The following is a 19,345-nucleotide window of genomic DNA, read 5'->3' as shown; positions in this document are numbered from 1 at the left end:
TATGAATGAGTGATGGTACAGAGCAGCATAGGCAAGATGCAGTAGATGGTATCGAGTACAGTATATACATATGAGATGAGTATGTAAACAAAGTGGCATAGTTTAAAGTGGCTAGTGATACATGTATTACATAAAGATGCAGTAGATGATATAGAGTACAGTATATACATATATATATATATATGAGATAAATAATGTAGGGTATGTAAACATTATATTAAGTAGCATTGTTTCAAGTTGCTAGTGATGTATTTTACATCAATTCCCATCATTAAAGTGGCTGGAGTTGAGTCAGTGTGTTGGCAGCAGACACTCAATGTTAGTGGTGGCTGTTTAACAGTTTGATGGCCTTGAGATATAAGCTGTTTTTCAGTCTCTCGGTCCCAGCTTTGATGCACCTGTACTGACCTCGCCTTCTGGATGATAGCGGGGTGAACAGGCAGTGGCTTGGGTGGTTGTTGTCCTTGATGATCTTTATGGCCTTCCTGTGACACCGGGTGGTGCAGGTGTCCTGGAGGGCAGGTAGTTTGCCCCCGGTGATGCGTTGTGCAGACCTCACTACCCTCTGGAGAGCCTTACGGTTGTGGGCGGAGCAGTTGCCGTAACAGGCGGTGATACAGCCCGACAGGATGCTCTCGATTGTGCATCTGTAGAAGTTTGTGAGTGCTTTTGGTGACAAGCCAAATTTCTTCAGCCTCCTGAGGTTGAAGAGGCGCTGCTGCGCCTTCTTCACGATGCTGTCTGTGTGGGTGGACCAATTCAGTTTGTCTGTGATGTGTACGCCGAGGAACTTAAAACTTACTACCCTCTCCACTACTGTTCCATCGATGTGGATAGAAATTGAAATTGAATAAAAATTGAATCAAAGAAACTGCTTCAATAGAAATCTCCAATAATGCTTGTAGGTGATGTCATGGCAGAGTTGGCTAGCTAAGCCACCAGCTAGCCACCACCAGACACCAGTCGTGGGGTCAATACCAAGTGCATTTGACTGCTTGGCATATTTACACCGTAAATTATATGAACTGACATTTAGTACATCTAGTCTAATCCTTTTCATATTGTTTAACCAGTAATTTATGTGACCAAATGTACATGTATAGTCTAATCCTTTTCTGTACAGTGAGTGTTTTGTACTTCTGATTTAATCTAATTCTGTTCTTTACATGGTTACTGACAAAAGCTAGATAAAGGTAAAAAATTACTGCAGGCTGTAGTGATGCTGAAATGCGATCAATTACCTACAGTAGGAATATTTGTGGACAGTTACAATTCCATGTTGCACAATCACAAATAATGAGGAAGGTACAAGGGCATGAAGTAATGGCAAACAATCCCATATGCTGCAAATCCCACATCCTGCAAAAACACCTCTCATCACAAACATACAAAACAACTCGTGTGAATGTTAGAGTTTGGACTGGTATCTAATTTCCTTATTAAGATATTCATGCCTTGGACATGGTTGTTCATGTTCAGCTTCGTGTAGGAGAAGTGGAATTTCGATGGCATCCACTTCATCGGCAATAACAAAGGCGAATTCCATGTCTGACATGTAACGTTTCCTATAAGAAAAAAACAGAAGTTGTCAGATAGCAAACTGTCAGTGCATAAATATGTACCTCCCTGACTTTACTCGTTGATTTACGTCTACAGTCGGTTTATCACTCAAACGCGCACATTTACTTCTCAATCCCAGTTTGACAGGCATTCCCGGAAGTCTCACAATGTTATGTCTCTGGTTTAAGAACGCTTGTTTCATCAAACAGTAGGCCAGCGGTACTAATATTAGTACTTGAAATTATTCTCATCATATATATTTGTTAAAATGAGGTAATTTAAAATGTGGAGTGTGGCAGCCTGGTCTCTAGACTAGACGTAACATAGTAAAAGTAAATCCGGAATTGTAAAATAATATAATATCTCTTTCTGGACAACTTAAGCTTTTTAGCTAATTAGCAGATTTTCAACCACTTACCTACTTTGCAACTACGTATTATGTTAGCTAACCCTTCCCCTAACGTTAGCCAGACAGCTAGAATTTGTAACATATTACATGTTTTGCAAATTCGTAACATATTATGTTAAGCAAATTCGAAAATGTTGTACGTTTAGCAAATTCGTAATATAATCATACGAAATTAGTGATGGACTTCTACAAATTAATACATGTCATATGAAACGTAACATGTCATACTAAATGGAGTGTCTCGGATTTACATACAGAATAATACGAAATACTCTGAGACCAGGTTGCCATCCAACCCAGCCAGTGAAGAGACCACCACGAAAATACATACATTTTCTGAGAATATCTGTGAATAAAAAATTACATTCGATGGTATTTTGAGGGCAACAGTAAATGTAAAATACACACAGGGGATGTTATAAGGCGTCATGTAGGCTTACGGGCTGCCATGTGGCGGCGGAAGTGCCTACCCTGAACGGGTCGCCTGCTAAGCTACTACATGAAAACATCCGTGCTACGTCAACATTTTCCTGCATTGTCAAATGTCAGGCTTGCTGTGCTTTCGGCGTTTTGCCAGTAGAATAAACGGGAGTCTGAAAGTTCATTTGAAAGCTCATGGTTAATGATTAGGTTGTGAGTTATCTTGGCCCAAGAAAATCACGCTAGAACCACAGCGTTTCTAAACGTACTGTACTGTCGACGTTGCTGCCACCGTGTTATCTATATTGTGAGGTAAGCGTGTGCGTGGTTTCCTAGACTAAGTTAAACTGTATCGTTCTTTTGGACTTGTTTGACCTCTGTAGCTACTAGATAAGCTAGTTGGCTAGCAAGTACCTCGACTATCTAGTTCATTAGTTAGCAAAGTCGTTTTTTGGTATTATGCAACTTGAGCCATCTCACAATTTCAAACAAATGTGCATATGTTCGAGATCCCATTTTTATTTATATATATATATATATATATATATATATATATACTTTTTTTTTAAAGACAACCCCATACAGCTAGTTAGCTGCCAACAAAATAGATTTCTAGCCTTTGACTATAATTCTACTATTCAGACGGTCAGTTATTGTCGAGAAACACTTGGCTTTTGTATTTGCTACAGTACACACAATTCTACTTTGTTGCCAAAGACTCAATGATCTTAGTCTCTCTCCACTATCTCAAGGTTTTACTTTGCTCTTTTGCGTCGTACTCTCATATTGCGAAACAAGTAAGCTATCAATATCTATCACATTGTCATGCTCATTAACTTGTCATAAAGCACAAACATGCAATATTCCCTATTCCAATGTCATACCTATTCCACAACTAGAAATTAAGCTACAAATTATGCAAAATAATCGTTTTTTTTTCAAGCTATTTCAATTGCAGCCTTTTCAGAGCATTGTGTTGAGCATTGATGATGATGCTGAAACAGAACCAATTGTACCTCGGTCCTTTTATACTCTTTTCACAGCCAATTACAGCTTTGAACACATTACCTGTCACAGTTATCCCCTTTATAACAGATTTTTAAAAAGTGAGCCTCTAGAGCCAGAAAGTTCCATGACCTGGCGGTCATTATTTATGTTGATCCAAAAGTACATTAAAAAAAATGGTGGAGGCCGGTCAACCACTAGAAATGTATGGAACTTTTGTCTCTGAAATGGTCGGTGCTCACTGATCTTAGTGTGGAAAGTCTGCTATTGAGTGACACTCAACAGCCACGGCAAACTCTGCCACAAGACTTGAACCCCAATGCACAAAAATCTATGTGGCTTAGATGCTGTTTTAAAGATCAGCTTTGCCCATATTTTGGATTTCACTTTCAATTCGACTGCTCTGGGAATAACAGGGTCACTCATAGTTATCTGACTTTGTTATATTTACATTTACTCTCAGATATGTGAATGGGAGGAATGTTTATGAGTGGGTCTGAGTGAAACAGTGCCCAATTGTCTTTATGTATCAGGAGGACAGTGACAATATCCAATGGGCCAGGCTGTCCTCCAGCTATGCTGCTGTAGTTGGCATCAATCCTACATGACTGAACCTTGTTTGCCTGGTAAGGGTTTTCATTCTCAACAACCGGTTTACTTTACAGACAGACTTATACTTAGGCTAGTTGATGATGGAGGCAGCAGGGACCAAGTGTATTTGAATACAACTTGTCTGACCTCTGCCAAGCTTAACTGACCACTTTAAAAGTTGAAGTGGATTGTTAGTAATTGTTTTGATCTTGGTTATTGATTGAAATGGCGTCATAGTTACAGTAGAGAAAATCAATCCCCTCCTGGATCAAGATCCCTGCAGCCTAAATGTGTTTTTTTTACACTTGAAAAGTAATAGTGCCCCTTGTGTCCACTGCCAGTAATACAGTATACCCCGGTATGCTACAGGAACGGTATGCAAATCTGGTGACCGCCCAACCCTAGTCACATACAACATTCCATGAATGGAAAGCAGTGGATTGATAACACAGACATGACAGGTAAAATAAAATAAGGCTTAAACAACACCTGTAAATCAAAGATGGATTGATGAGAGCGTGATCTGAATCTAATGGAGAAATTCAAGTTTGAAGTTTGAATTGAAAACCTTTTGGTTATTGTACCTCAACCTGTATTGTTCTGTACCATCTTGTTTTAAAAGGCGGAAAGTAGGCTAACTTTGCCATTGTACACTCTTAGCTAGCCTGTGTACCCTTTATTGTACTGTATTTGCATCAGGTAGTGGGTCTTGTGCATTCATTAGGAATGTGTTTGAAGTCTGGCAATTATGTAGCAAATTAGGTCGGTGGTGTACTTTTAAATGTGAACGGATTAGGCTTAGGTCTATATGATCATGTGAGGCCAGTTAGGGTCATTGGTGGTGATATGGTACAGTATTTATTTAGATAAGACTGATTAATTGCACACTTTAAAATTGCAGGTCAAGGGTTATCTTTACTGTCCATTGAAGTGATTAGTGAGTTAGGCAGGCCTTTCCAAATGGCATGTTGCCACATTGACAGACGCAGGCACAGAATAATTTGAACATTGTCTTCTCTACTCAGCTTGTCTTTGTTCCATCAAGATGCTGAACTTGAGGATGCAGCTTTTACTAAAGGCAAGAGCTGAAGAAAGTTAATCTCGCTCTCTGAACAAAGCTACAGTACACAAACACACACACACACACACACAAACTGTTGAGTAAATAGTAGGCTTCACTGAGTAATCACCACCTCTGACCTCTAATCACAATGTTTGAGTTGCACAATCATGGAATGTTTTGTTGGTCAGTGGTTGTTGATGCTATTTTCCGATCTGTAATTTTGTACATTGTGCTATTTACTGAATATTTCATCATTGCTTCAGTCACTTTAATCGTTGGTGATGATTATTATGAGTACGTTTTATCAGCGCCTTTGGCTTTCATATAATAGGCCTACATCGGCCTTGACTTGACATGCACTTTTACGTCATGTTCCACAAAGCTGGAGGTTGGACTGTTCTATCACAGTCACACTAACTCCTTTTAGACTAAAGGTGCAAGTACATTACATGCACAGTGCCTTCAGAAACAATTTGGCTGCAGGTAGCCTAGTGGTTAGAGCGTTGGACTAGTAAGCGAAAGGTTGCAAGATCAAATCTCCGAGCTGACAAGGTAAAAATCTGTCATTCTGCCCCTGAACATGGCAGTTAACCCACTATTCCTAGGGCGTCTTTGAAAATAAGAATTTATTCTTAACTGACTTGCCTTGTTAAATAAAGGTAAAATAGAAAAACATACTTTTCCCACATTTTGTTGTTACATTGCTTAAAGTTGAGGTGTTGTGTTACTGATCTACACACAATACCCCATATTGTCAGGAGTTCAGGAGTAAAACATTTGGTTAACAAATCACATAAGTTGCATGGACTCATTCGGTGTTCAATAATAGTGGTTAATGTGATTTTTGAACGATACCCCATCTGTCCCGCATACAATTATCTGTAAGGCCCCGCAATCGAGTAGTGAATTTCTAGCACAGATTCAACCACAAAGACCATGGAGGTTTTTCCAATGCCTCACATTTTTCTTCCACTTTGACATTAGAGTATTTTATGTAGATCGTTGACCAAAAATTTCAATTAAATACATTTTATTCCCACTTTGTAAAACAACAAAATCTGGAAAAAGTCAAGGGGTGTGTATACTTTCTAAAGGCATTGTCTTCTTCGCTGCAGTGTATCCATTTTCCTTTATCTTTGTCTCCGATTGGTTGCCATAAAGTCTAATGATTAACAATTCCCTGTACATGGACCCAGGCACAGGAAATGGCATCATTAGTTGTGTTCTCTGCATCAGCATTCAGTTTATGATCAATTATTTTGATCAGGAAAGTGTTCTTGTGTTACTGTATCGGCTAGCTTATGTGGGTTTTACCAAACACGGATGAACACAAGCCTACACTGTTTGGTCCTGACTGTTTGTCTGGTCAAAGGACAGTTTTATGAAGTATAAAAGATTGAGCAGCAAACAAGTAAGTGAGTGGACATCCCATTATTTCGTCAGCTAATATATGTTTTGTCCAGCACTTGTAGGGTATGTTTTGGATGTGTTTAAAGTATTTGCTTTTGAAATGTCTCTTTTCCTCATTTGGGGGGGTGCAAACCCATGTGATTGGCTGGATCAGAGGAAATGAGAGGCAGATGAACAGTCACATGAGGAGGGCAGTCATGAGAGAGAGCAGCTTATTGCACAACAAGCAGTCACTTTCCCAGACTCAAGCAGGAGAGCACACACAGGATCAGACTACACACCTGTACGCATTGATAGGTTGCATGAACACACACATATTGACAAGTATCTTGTCATTGATTTGGCTGTAACAGAGACATTTGGGTAAGTTGTAATGTGGTGAGACATTTGGGTAAGTTTTATAATCTCACCCAATTTTATCTGGAATGAAACTATTTCATATAAATGGTCGAATCAAGAATGTTTAGGCTACCATTTAATAATATACATGTTCCTTGTATGAAATGTATTTCAGCTGTTTTACTTCTGCACGACTGTTCTGGGGGGAAAAGCATGGACTCTGTTAATTATATGTTTCCTGTTTTTATGTATAGCTCAACCCGAGTAAGCGAATATATGCGGGGTTTAGGCTTTTGTCCACAGTACTTTGAGAGCAGTCGTTTCTAATGTGAGTCACATCTATATGGTGATCACCGTTGTTTTTTATTGAAGGGGCTAGATCAGCTTTAATTTTGCTGGGTTCTATCAATGTCATTTTTTGGCATAATTTCCAATCCCCAAAAAATATTTTTGTAACATTTATATATTTTACCTAACCCTCCCCTCCCCCAATTGGAGTAATCCAAGGACAACTATACTTAGGCATCTACTTCCAGTTTATACATACTAAATCCATTTTACGGACACGGTACATTTTATATTGGGTCACTTCATTTTTTTTCATCCTTCAGCCACCCTCAACCCCTAAAAACGATCCAGTCTTGACTTATTTCTGCTGTGCTGTTTCACAAAAGTTCTGAACCTTTCTATTCTCAAATTTCCACAGATTCTAAATGAAAGATGAACACCTTTACTAAAAGCACTATCATATTATTGATCGACTGACCATGGCTTTTCAAGTCACCCAGCAGTGCTATTTGCAAAGATAGATTTAAGTAAATGTTGTGATTTTTTTCTTCTTCAGCCATTCCTGAACCTGCAACCAAAAACAAGCTACATATGGGCAGTACCAAAATAAATTATCTAATGATTCTCTTTGCAGCAAAATCTGCAGAGCTGGGATGGTTGTATCCTCCATATAAACTCAGCAAAAAAGAAATGTCCTCTCACTGTCAACTGCGTTTATTTTCAGCAAACTTAACATGTGTAAATGTTTGTATGAACATAAGATTTAACAACTGAGACATAAACTGAACAAGTTCCACAGACGTGACAAACATAAATGGAATAATGTGTCCCTTAACAAAGGGGGGGTCAAAATCAAAAGTAACAGTCACTTTCAGGTGTGGCCACCAGCTGCATTAAGTACTGCAGTGCATCTCCTCATGGACTGCACCAGATTTGCCATTTTTTTCTGTGAGATGTTACCCCAGTCTTCCACCAAGGCACCTGCAAGTTCCCAGATGTGCTCAATGGGATTGAGATCCTGGCTCTTCGCTGGCCATGGCAGAACACTGACATTCCTGTCTTGCAGGAAATCATGCACAGAACGAGCAGTATGGCTGGTGGCATTGTCATGCTGGAGGGTCATGTCAGGATGAGCCTGCAGGAAGGGTACCACATGAGGGAGGAGGATGTCTTCCCTGTAACGCATTGCATTGAGATTGCCTGCAATGACAAGCCCAGTGCGATGATGCTGTGACACACCGTGAACTTTTTGCCAGTCATGTCTTGGGTCTAACGACGGTGGGTTTGTGCCCATAGGCAACGTTGTTGCCGGTGAGAACCTGCCTTACAACAGGCCTACAAACCCTCAATCCAGCCTCTATCAGCCTATTACGGACAGTCTGAGCACTGATGGAGAGATTGTGCGTGCCTGGTGTAACTCGGGCAGTTATTGTTGCTATCCTGTACCTGTCCCGCAGATGTGATGTTCAGATGTACCGATCCTGTGCAGGTGTTGTTACATGTGGTCTGCCACATCTGCAGTCCTCATGCCTCCGGCACGTTCACGCAAATGAGCAGGGACCCTGGGCATCTTTCTTTTGGTGTTTTTCCAGAGTCAGTTGAAAGGCCTCTTTTTAGGGTCCTAGGTTTTCATAACAGTGACCTTAATTGCCTAGGAGTGGGAGGTCCCGGTGCACAACTGAGCACGAGGACAAGTACATTAGTGTCTAGTTTGAGAAGCAGAGTTGCAAAGAAAAAGCCATATCTCAAACTGGCCAATAAAAAGAAAAGATGAGACAAATATAAACAAACATTAACGTAGACTGGCCAATAAAAAGACAAAATTAAGATGGGCAAAAGAACACACACTGGACAGAGGAACTCTGCCTAGAAGGCCAGCATCCCAGAGTTGCCTCTTCACTGTTGACGTTGAGACTGGTGTTTTGCGGGTACTATTTAATGAAGCTTCCAGTTGAGGACTTGTGAGGCGTCTGTTTCTCAAACTAGACACTGTAATGTACTTGTCCTCGTGGTCAGTTGTGCACCGGGGCCTCCCACTCTTTCTATTCTTGTTAAAGAAAGTTTGCCCTGTTCTGTGAAGGGAGTAGTACACCGCGTTGTGTAAGATCTTCAGTTTCTTGGCAATTTCTCGCATGGAATAGCCTTCATTTCTCAGAACAAGAATAGAAATGCTGATGCTCCAGATACTCAACTAGTCTAAAGAAGGCCAGTTTTATTGCTTCTTTAATTAGCACAACAGTTTTCAGCTGTGCTAACATAATTGCAAAAGGGTTTACTAAGGATCGATTAGCCTTTTAAAATGATCAACTTGGTTAAGCTAACACAACATGCCAATGGAACACAGGACTGATGGTTGCTGATAATGGGCGTCTGTCTGTACACCTATGTAGATGCTCCATTAAAAATCAGCCGTTCCCAGTTACAATAGTCATTTACAACATTGTCTATACTGTATTTCTGATCAATTTTATGTTATTTTAATGGACAAACAAAAATGCTTTTCTTTTAAAATCAAAGGTATTTCTAAGTGACCCCCAAACTTTTGAACGGTAGTGTATCTAAATAAGGTATTTCTGTTTTTTTTAATGAATTTGCAAACATTTCTGCAAAGATTTTTACGCTTTGTCATTATGGGGTATTATGTGTAGATTGCTGAGAATCATTTAAAAAAAAAATACATTTTAGAATAAGGCTGTAACGTAACAAAATGTGGAAAAGTCAGGGGGTCTGAATACTTTCCGAAGGCACTGTATGTTTGTGTAATGGCTAACTTCTCGCTGTGGTAGTAACTGAGTCTAGCAGAGCAGAACAATATGAGGCAACAGATGTTTTGACTGGAAACTATCAGTTTAAAAGATGTGGTTTTTGTCTTCATTTAGATTCTCGATGTCTGTTTTTCCTTGTCCGCTGATGTCATTGGTTTCCCCCGCTGGGTGTTCCAGACCTTTTTCATAGCTTGTGTTTCTCTAATTAATTGACATTGTCCATTTTAAGTGGGCATTTATTGTGTTATAAAGGCAGTTTTACGGATGTGGCCTTAGGTTGTTTAGACATTAGATTAGTAAGGGTCCTGATGGCGCTCTCGACTCAAGTGGCTAATTCTTCCTCTTCGAATGATTGCCCTCTTTCTTAAGTAGGGAGTGAAGGGGATTTTCAAGGTGACCTGTCTACTAGATTTAGATTTAACCTGAAGCCGTGTATGAAATAGCCTTGGCACACACTGGTCCGAACTGGCTTCACAGTTCTTGGGACCATGTTGTTCTATCTGTAGCCTAATATGTGTCTGTTCTTTCCTCAATTTAGGCACTCTTCAGATCCAACAAACGCAACTATAATTAGCCTAACTATTGTAATTGCATTATCAATAACTCGATTACAAAATGGCAACGCTGTAATCGTCCTCTTGACCTATAAATGTTTATGGTCTGGGTACTGTGCTTCCTTTTGCACGTACTTGATGTCCAAGAAAACCGTTTCAATCAGCGTTTACAATAGACCCCGGCCACCAGTGGGTTCAGTACAGTAGGTTGAGGTTCATGGTTAAAACACCTCTCAGCTGAGTCACACCATCACCGTCTCTCCATAGCAATAACACTGGGTACGTTGGCGACTTTGACTGACTCGTTTTAATTATGGTCCTAACTTGTTAATCGGTGCTAACCAAGGAGCATTAGAAAGGATCTGGGGCTTGTCCTCGGGCTAGTGATATGGTGCCAAGCCAAGAACCAGGCTACTCAAATTCTGAGTGATTACCCACTTCATCCCTCTTTAAGCTCACAGAGTCAAACACGGACCGGTGTCCTTACAAATCTGGAACATTTGGTTTGAGAGGACCTAAATTCAACGTGCAGGCCTACACCTGCACACTATGCATTTTTCCTGGACGATAATAAGCATGAGTCCTACACTGTGCTGATAAGGGTGGGGCAGTGTTCCCTCTAAGCTGTGTGTGTGCGTGGGTGCTGCACAGCTCCCCGGGACTTCTGTGCAGAAGAAATATCAGCCCACAGAGAGAAGCACGAGATTGAACTTGACTTGAAATAAGGGCTGTGTTTCCTGTAGGCTTACCCTGGCATGATGTTTTGATAACCATGTAAATCTCCCTCGGACATGGTGGACTTTTATCAATATATTCGTCTATATTTACTTCCGAAAATGCTAATTGGCATCAAAGTAGACATCATGCAAGACTACAAATCCCTACAAGCTCCTGCACGTCATCTCTAGCTGACACTTTTGCTAACAGGTATTGTGTCAATTTAAAACTTGCACAGGACAGTTCACAGAATTGTACTGTTAAAGAAATGTAGCCAATTTATTAATTGCAAAATGTAGCTAACTTCACATAGTTAATCCAGAGATTCTTACCTTTGCCTTGAATCAGGCTGTCACATCCAGATCATGGCATTTGTAGTTCTTTATTATAGCCACATTAGCAGCTTATTAGCATTTCAATTTTGGGGGATAAATACAGGGAACTATGTTGATATAAATCATCTTGTCCTAGAGAGATTTACATGGTTATCAAAACATCACGCTAGGGTAAGCCTACACGAAACGCAGCCCTTATTTTAAGTGTTTCTAAAATCCCCTATAGGAAAAATGAATGTTGGAAAAAAGATTAGACCCATTTCCTTGTTTGACTGCACGGTTTTATGGGTATTATGACTTCTACTCTGGTACTCTATAGGCAGCAGGTAGCATAATTTGTCTGATTCTCTGTAATAATGGAATGGGCATAATAATGCATTTTATTTTGTAAAGTGGTTTCTTGTGTCAAACAACACATTTTCAGTCACCTCCTTGTCTATTGGACAAGTGGATAAACAGGTTAATGTCAAGCCCTGCACGTTGTTTTCAAAAGTCTCAGAATGTAGGCTTACATTGAACACCCCACATTGGCTGCTACTGTAGGCTGGATGATAGAACAGCTATTTCCATGTTAAAATGTTATGGGATGCATTTTCTACATTATTTTGATGGTAGGCCACTGGTAGCACTACATTATGATCAAATAGCCACAGTAGCCTACTTGGCCACTTGTTAAAACTGTAACTTAAAGCAGGTACAGCCTGTGTGTTGGAAGTTGCACAGAATTTTCACTACGTTCAAGTTTGGGCTCAGCAGACCTTAAATATGCTCAGTGCCTAATTTATTTTTAGTGAACATTTTGGGGTGGGATTTGTTTATTTTTGGCTTGATGTCTGTTTCCGTCTTGGCTTCACAATAATTTTCTGAACACCTTTGGCACTGCCAAATACCTACCACAAAAGCCACCTGTCGTGGACAAATGAGTGTGTATGTATGTGACTGATGTGTATTTTGTCTCTGTATTTCCTGGTTCTTGCAGTCCTACAGTACAGATGAACATGGACATGCACCATGATCACCACGACCACGGCACCATGGCTCCTCCCACGGGGACAGACTCCCATGGGGATGCAGCAGTACACAGTGCAGGAGGAATGATGATGATGATGGTGAGTGGGCCTGGCACTCAAAAAATATATATCACACACTAATTTCTCTGTTACAGTGTGGGATTTACATAGGCTTGGCACCCTGTCACTGCACTTTCTACCACCAAAGTTGCAAATCTGCAAATCTGATTTAAGATGAATGGATTTAAACTCTCTTAATTCAAACGGCCTGCTTGACATTTCTCTCTGCTGTGTGTGAGCTGAATCACTGTAAACCCCTTGGCTCTGTAGGTGTGTGACACAATTTGTTTTCTATTCCTCTTCTGAAGCAAATGACCTTCTACTTTGGCTACACAAACGTGGAGCTGCTGTTTGCCGGTCTTGTCATCAACACACCTGGAGGTAAGAGTGTGTGTGTTTTCCAGGATGCATTTGTAGACTTGAAATGTAGTGCAAAAAGTATTTTATGACCATGGCCATTATCAGTTCATTATTATCCCCAAAAATAAGTTTAATATCTAACCAACATTAACATCTCAATCATGTCTCCTCTCAGAGATGGCAGGGGCCTGCATTGGTTGTTTCCTGCTGGCTGTGCTCTACGAGGGGCTGAAGATCGGCAGGGAGTTCCTGTTGAGAAGGAACCAGGTCAACGTGCGCTATAACTCCATGCCTGTCCCAGGAGCAGATGGTACCATGCTCATGGAGACCCACAAGACTGTAGGGTGAGTGAGACCAAATATGCAACAGGCCTCCTCACTAAACGGACACACAGTATTGCAGTGAAGTGTTCCGATTTATACCCCAAATGTGAGACTTCTAGACGTGGCAGCCAAAAAGGGCTACTGGCTCCACATTAACTTGTAGTAGGACATTTTGAAGCTTATTTGTCCCATTTCACACATGTACACGTGTGTATTAATACGCATGTGTGAATTGTAAATGTGTTTTCTTTGCATATCCCAACTCTCCCTGAGACACACTTGTAGACTGGCTCAATGCTCGAACCACTAGGCTACCTGCTGCCCTGCCTTACTGTTTGTGGGGAACGTTGTAGCCATAACAGGAATTTAAAAATGCCTAAGTAGCCACTAACACCCGACTTGCAGAGTGCTGTGAATGAATTGATTGAAAACATGACTCTCTTAATATTCCTGTTTCCTTCTCTCTCTCCCCTGTAGCCAGCGGATGCTGAGTCTGTCCCACTTGCTGCAGACGGTGTTACACATCATCCAAGTGATGGTCAGCTACTTCCTTATGTTGGTCTTCATGACCTACAACGCTTACCTGTGTATCGCCGTGGCAGCGGGAGCCGGGGTGGGATACTTCTTATTCAGCTGGAAAAAGGCTGTGGTTGTTGACATCACCGAACACTGTCACTGACACCCCCATCTGGTCTATTCATCCTACCACACACGTAAAACACACACATATAGGCATTCTCCTTTCAATCATCATGCATCGTTTTTTTTTTTGCATGTATCACATTTGGACAGTTCCCTTTGTCACACTAAAGCTTGATGGTAAATCTGAATTATGACCATGTGCTTCCTGTCTCAATCTCCACGTCTCTGTCAAAAGAGCTGAACGTTCACTCTTCCCCCAGTCGTGCCATTCTCAATCAGTATTTTTATTATTGCGCAACAATCGGTGAACGTTCATCCTTACAGCATCGGACCTAGGGTTTTCTGCTCATACCGGGCATTTGCGACATTTACAACCACTTTCTCCTTGAAGAACAGTGTGCTGGTACAAGCAGGGAGTAGTTATATGAATAGGGCCTATAGTATCTCCTGACCAGGGAACAATGCTGGGCCCTAGTTGAAGCATTCTGAAGCCAAGTCCTCTGCATTTCAGCTGACTGTCCGATGGGGGTCATACATAATCAGTGTCTCACAACGGGAGTCAAAGGTCATACTTGAGATTGGCTGTATAACTGAGCCTTAGTAAACCATTTGCCTTAAAGGAGGAAAACATGTGACAGCCTAGGCCAACTGTAGACAGGACCCATAGTCTACTGGTAAGTGCCAGCACCATTTTAAAGAAGTTTGTCCTTGTATTGGTCATGTGATTATGACAACCCTTAAAACCATCATGATACACACTGCTATACAATGTTCAATTTTGGATAGATTATATTTTTTTTTTAAACTCAGTATTTACAAATAACTCTTCACTTAAGAGTAGGCTTGATCTGACCCATACATGTACAATAACAATTGGCTCTTGCACATTTAAGAAGCCAGTGTAAATAGCAATATATGTACATGTCAAACAAACCTACTGCTAGTATCACCTCCAACGAAGATCATTTTACATCTAAATTCAAGTGTCTGCATTTCTAAATCTTCACTACCATAAATTGTTGCTGGCCAAATCTTTAATTTGCTTGTTTCAAGAAACTAATTACTGTTGAACAGATTACTGGGTCTAATCTGAGCACATAAGGAGGTCCCTAAAAAGGGTTAACTTTATCACTTCATGAAGTGGGATTCCCCGCTATAATTTGACAGTAACTTTTGGTGTGTTTATTCAATAGGCTTAAAGTAGCACATGTCAACACAACATGGATACTAGTGTCCTTATTGGAGCAAGTGCTCAGGTCCCAAGGACAAGCAGATAACTCTGGGAAAGTAGGAGGCTGGATCCAGTGCTTTCTCAGACTGGCCTAGTAACACATGATTTCTGCACTACTCTGTGACCCATCGGTGCTTAGGCCACACACTACATACTTTGACAGAAGGGTGATTTCTATGAAGTAGAACCTAAAAGAGAAAATATTTCCCTTTTAGGTATGTCTTTTTAGTTTGTTAATGGTTTACTTTTTTTTTTTTTAGATAAATGACTGTAGTAAATGTTTATCAGTTGCCTGAGTGACATTGTGTTGTGCCTGGTTTGGGGATCAAATTCCTAGTTGCTATAACTGGATTTAACAGCCACGTGTTCTCATTACATTACAATAAAGCCAGGGACATTAGTATATACTTGAACATAACTGTTTCTGCTTTACCATGTGGGATCATGTATAAAGAGGATATATTAGTCTACTGTACAAATGGAGTGTTGAAGTAAATTGGCCAAAAACAAGTGGGAATCTGACCACCACTCCAGCATCGGTGTGAACATGTCTGTATAGTTTTACATATTTATAGCGCTGTAATCTTTTTAGAGAAAACAAGTAATAAATTGTATCATTCAAGAACTGTATTTGTTAGATTCTGTTGCAGTCTCCTGTCCTTGACATAATGCGGCATCGAAGGCAAATAAAAGTACAAGCATACCATTGTAAGTAATGACTGATTTAGTTCAAGTCCATTCAGTTAATCGATCTTTGCACAGATGCTACCAGGTCTGGATGTTTGTAATGAAGGAGGGAAACCACTGTACACGACCCCTCCCATCAAACATTACATTGTACAAAAGGCCACCCTTTGCATCGCAAGTCCTAACTTTTCAGGTAAATGCAGCAACATTACTTTAGACTTATGAATGCAATATGATCCTCAAAGTACACATTTCTTTGTAGAGATACACTTCTCAGGTAAACAAATACCCCTGACCATGTCAAGAGCACAATCACGGTGCCAACCACACACCAATGCTGGAGGGGCCAACCATTTTAGTGGTCTCTGTGTCTGTTAGGAACCTAAAATTGCAGGTTTCCAAAGAGCGATGGCAAGGTGTTGGGTTTAGGATGGGGCTTGTAGCCTATTCTCTCATTGATCATATGTTCCCGTGTCTTCCCATCCCCTGTTCCACTACCGGCCCCCACCATGTCACTCGACATCGCCACGCCAACAACATCCACCTCATCTCGCTGTTTCTTCCGACTCTGAAAGAGGAAACCAGTGTGGGTGGTAGTTAGACACATGAAAGTTCTGCTAATCATCAAGCTTTTCTTGCAAAGATAATAGGGAATGCATTGTTCATACACTAATAAGATAGTATTTTATACCTGCAAATACTATAGAGATTATTCATGATGTTGCGGCTACTCACCTCAAGCTCTTTCTTGACACTCTCAAACTCCTCCGTGTCATCCAACTTCAGCTCCAGACGGGTGGGCTTTCTGCGCAGCATCTTCTACCCACTAACGTTAGCTGGGAAGCAGATGTGCTGTATCAATGACTACTTATTCACACAAGAGCCATAGGAATCTGTTGTACTATTATAGCTGGCTAAAGATAAAGGTGATAAGTCAAGTGCTGAGTGCAATAGGTAACGTTAGCATTAAATCACTTATAGTACTGTATATGAAATGACACAATGAGTAATTGTTAACTCTGCATGGTTGAAAAAGGACACGTAAGTATGAATGTCACTGTTAGTCTAGACCTGTTGATTACGAAGCCTGTGACAAATAACATTTGATTTGATTTAGGCTGCCAAATTAATTAATTGCGCCCATATCTCTGCAACGTCCTACTCCTAGCTAGCTAAACAGCAAGCTGGCTAACTAGAGCTAAGACTACAGTGACGGACCAAATTTGGCAAAGGAGACAAAAATAGCGAGTTTCCCACGTAAATACTTTGTCTCTGAGACCCAATGAAACAGGCAAATCGTTCATATTTACTTACATTTTGTTGTTGTTTATTTGGATAGTAGCTAGCCACGCTCTGTAGATTCCGCCATAAATTGACAAAGAGCTTCTGGGTAAAGTAGTTTTTCAGCAGTGCTTTGCTTCGGCGTGCTTGACCCTTATTTAGTCAATCGGCTTGTTCGACATAGAGAACGCCATCTTGTGTTCCTAAAACCCAGAAATGAGTTACCTCTGGTTCGTTCAGCCATTCATATGGCGAAAATGAATTGGGTTTTGGGATAAATGCCGAAAATAATGTCTGCGGTTAACACAGGCTCAATATAAGTCAGTTTGTGACCTTTTTATGAATTCTTTCCCCATACATTTTTGTCATTTGAATGGCTGAACGAACCAGATGTAACTCATTTTAGGATTTTAGGATTACAAACTGGCGAGCTCTATTGCAGCCGACTTTAAAGGTGAGTCAAGACTGACTGGTTTACAAATCACCTTATAACCAGTGGTGTGAAGTACTTAAGTAGTACTTTACTATTCATATTTTTGACAACTGACTTTTACTTCACTACATGCCTAAAGGAAATAGTGTACTTTTTACTCCAAACATTTTCCCTGACACCCAAAAGTACTAGTTACATGTTGAATACTTAGCAGCACAGGAAGATGGTCCAATTCACGCTGTTCTCAAGAGAACATCCCTGGCACCTCTACTGCCTCTGATCTGATGGACTCACTAAACACAAATCCTTTGTGTTGGAGTATGCCTCTGGCTATCCGTAAATTAAAAAAAACAAGAACATTGTGCCGTCTGGTTTGCTTAATATAAGGAATTTGAAATTATTTATACTTTTACTTTCAATGTTTAAGTATATTTAAAACCAAAAACGTTTAGACCTTTACTCAAGTAGTATTTAAGTGGATGACTTTTACTTGAGTCATTTTCTATTAAGGTATCTTTACTTTTCCTCAAGTATGACAATTGGGTACTTTTTCCACCACTGCTTATAAACTACTCAATGGGCGCGCGAAAGTAGATGACTGTAGACAGAAGTCTATGAATGAACCAACTGCAAGTCTGACAACTTCAACTGTTTCTAGGAAACCCGACAATGGCAGACATGGCATTCGCCTTTGTTATTGCCGCCGATGAAGTGGATGCTGTCAAAATTCCACTTCTCCTACACAAAGCTTAACATAATCAACATGGTCCAAGGAATGAATATCCTGATGATAAAGAAATTAGATTCCAGCCCAAGCTCTTTCTAACATTTACAAGACCAGGTAGTGAGTCCATAGGCTACTAGAATGAGAGGTGTTTTTGCAGCATATAGGATATGCTCTGTTGTTTGCCATTACTTCATGCCCTTGTACCTTTCTCATTATTATTTGTGATTGTGCAACATCAAGATTCTTACTGTTTGGTAATTGTTGCATGTCAGCATCACTACAGCATGCAGTGTATTTCTTTAATACTCAACCTTTATGTTGTTTTTGTCAGTAAGTGTGTAAAGAACAGAATTTGATTAAATCACATGAAAGACAAAACACTCACTGTAGAGAAAAGTATTAGACTATTAATGTACAACAGTTCACATACTGGGTAAACAATACGAATACGATCAGTTCATATAAGTTACTGAGTAAACAATATGCCAAGCAGTCAAATGCACTTGGTATTGACCCCACAACTGGTGTCTGGGGTACTTGCTCATTAAGGGCCGGTTTCCCGGACACAGATTGCCAGTGTAGAAATGTTTGACAATAACCCATGTGTAGCCTACAATATATATTCAATTTTATTCACTTTATTCACTTCTGCTGTTTCAGTTAGTTAATGTTTTATTTCACTGTAGAGCCCCTAGTCCAGCTCAACATGCCTTAGATTGCTATTTTGTCACACACCCCACACATGGGGAGACCTCACCTGGCTTAGCTGGTGTCTCCAGAGATGCAAGCTCTCTCATCGTCACTCAATGCCTAGGTTTATCCCCACTGTACTCACATCCTACCATACCCTTGTCTGTACATTATGCCCTGAATCTATTCTACCACGCCCAGAAAACTGCCCCTTTTATTCTCTGTTCCCAACGCACTAGACGACCAGTTCTTTAGCCGTACCCTTATCCTACTCCATCTCTGTTCCTCTGGTGATGTAGAGGTTAACCCTGGCCCTGTAGCCCCCAGCATCACACCTATTCCCCAGGCCCTCTCATTTGTTGACTTCTGTAACCGTAAAAGCCTTGGTTTCATGAATGTTAACATCAGAAGCCTCCTCCCTAAATGTGAATTATTCACTGCTTTA

General features: G+C 40.5%; 2 protein-coding genes across 7 annotated transcripts; one reads left to right on the top strand and one right to left on the bottom strand.

Moving 5' to 3' along the window:
- The first annotated feature begins 2,397 nt into the window (after positions 1–2,397).
- On the top strand, positions 2,398–15,794 carry LOC100653463 (high affinity copper uptake protein 1). 6 transcript variants are annotated; one of them, XM_021590711.3, is made up of 6 exons: positions 2,402–2,701; positions 3,928–4,020; positions 12,436–12,565; positions 12,835–12,907; positions 13,062–13,230; positions 13,687–15,794. In XM_021590711.3, the coding sequence occupies exons 3-6, from the start codon at positions 12,449–12,451 to the stop codon at positions 13,886–13,888; spliced, it is 561 nt and encodes a 186-aa protein (XP_021446386.1). In that variant the 5' UTR covers positions 2,402–2,701; positions 3,928–4,020; positions 12,436–12,448; the 3' UTR covers positions 13,889–15,794. The 6 variants fall into 6 exon arrangements, with proteins under 6 accessions (XP_021446383.1, XP_021446386.1, XP_021446385.1 ...); XM_021590708.3 differs by lacking the exon at positions 3,928–4,020 and having other exon boundaries at positions 2,398–2,701; XM_021590710.3 differs by lacking the exons at positions 2,402–2,701; positions 3,928–4,020 and adding an exon at positions 5,280–5,600 and having other exon boundaries at positions 13,687–15,704.
- On the bottom strand, positions 15,693–17,521 carry LOC110509682 (anaphase-promoting complex subunit CDC26). The gene is made up of 3 exons (XM_021590712.3): positions 17,084–17,521; positions 16,505–16,605; positions 15,693–16,337 (listed from the first exon to the last, which is right to left on the bottom strand). The coding sequence occupies exons 2-3, from the start codon at positions 16,583–16,585 to the stop codon at positions 16,152–16,154; spliced, it is 267 nt and encodes an 88-aa protein (XP_021446387.2). The 5' UTR covers positions 16,586–16,605; positions 17,084–17,521; the 3' UTR covers positions 15,693–16,151.
- Between the last annotated feature and the right edge of the window lie 1,824 nt (positions 17,522–19,345).

This window comes from Oncorhynchus mykiss, chromosome 29 (genome assembly GCF_057628025.1).
Source record: "Oncorhynchus mykiss isolate SJ-2025 chromosome 29, ASM5762802v1, whole genome shotgun sequence".
Classification (NCBI taxonomy): Eukaryota; Metazoa; Chordata; class Actinopteri; order Salmoniformes; family Salmonidae; genus Oncorhynchus; species Oncorhynchus mykiss.
Note: the sequence above shows the minus strand (reverse complement) of the source record. Positions and strands in the feature narration are given on the sequence as shown.

Coding starts and splice junctions, on each gene's coding strand:
- LOC100653463 (XM_021590708.3), top strand. CDS start 12,449: ATGAACATGGACATGCACCATGATCACCACGACCACGGCACCATGGCT. Junction 12,908..13,061: donor TGTCATCAACACACCTGGAG/GTAAGAGTGTGT, acceptor GTCTCCTCTCAG/AGATGGCAGGGGCCTGCATT. Junction 13,231..13,686: donor GAGACCCACAAGACTGTAGG/GTGAGTGAGACC, acceptor TCTCCCCTGTAG/CCAGCGGATGCTGAGTCTGT.
- LOC110509682 (XM_021590712.3), bottom strand. CDS start 16,585: ATGCTGCGCAGAAAGCCCACCCGTCTGGAGCTGAAGTTGGATGACACG. Junction 16,338..16,504: donor GTGTCAAGAAAGAGCTTGAG/GTGAGTAGCCGC, acceptor TTCCTCTTTCAG/AGTCGGAAGAAACAGCGAGA.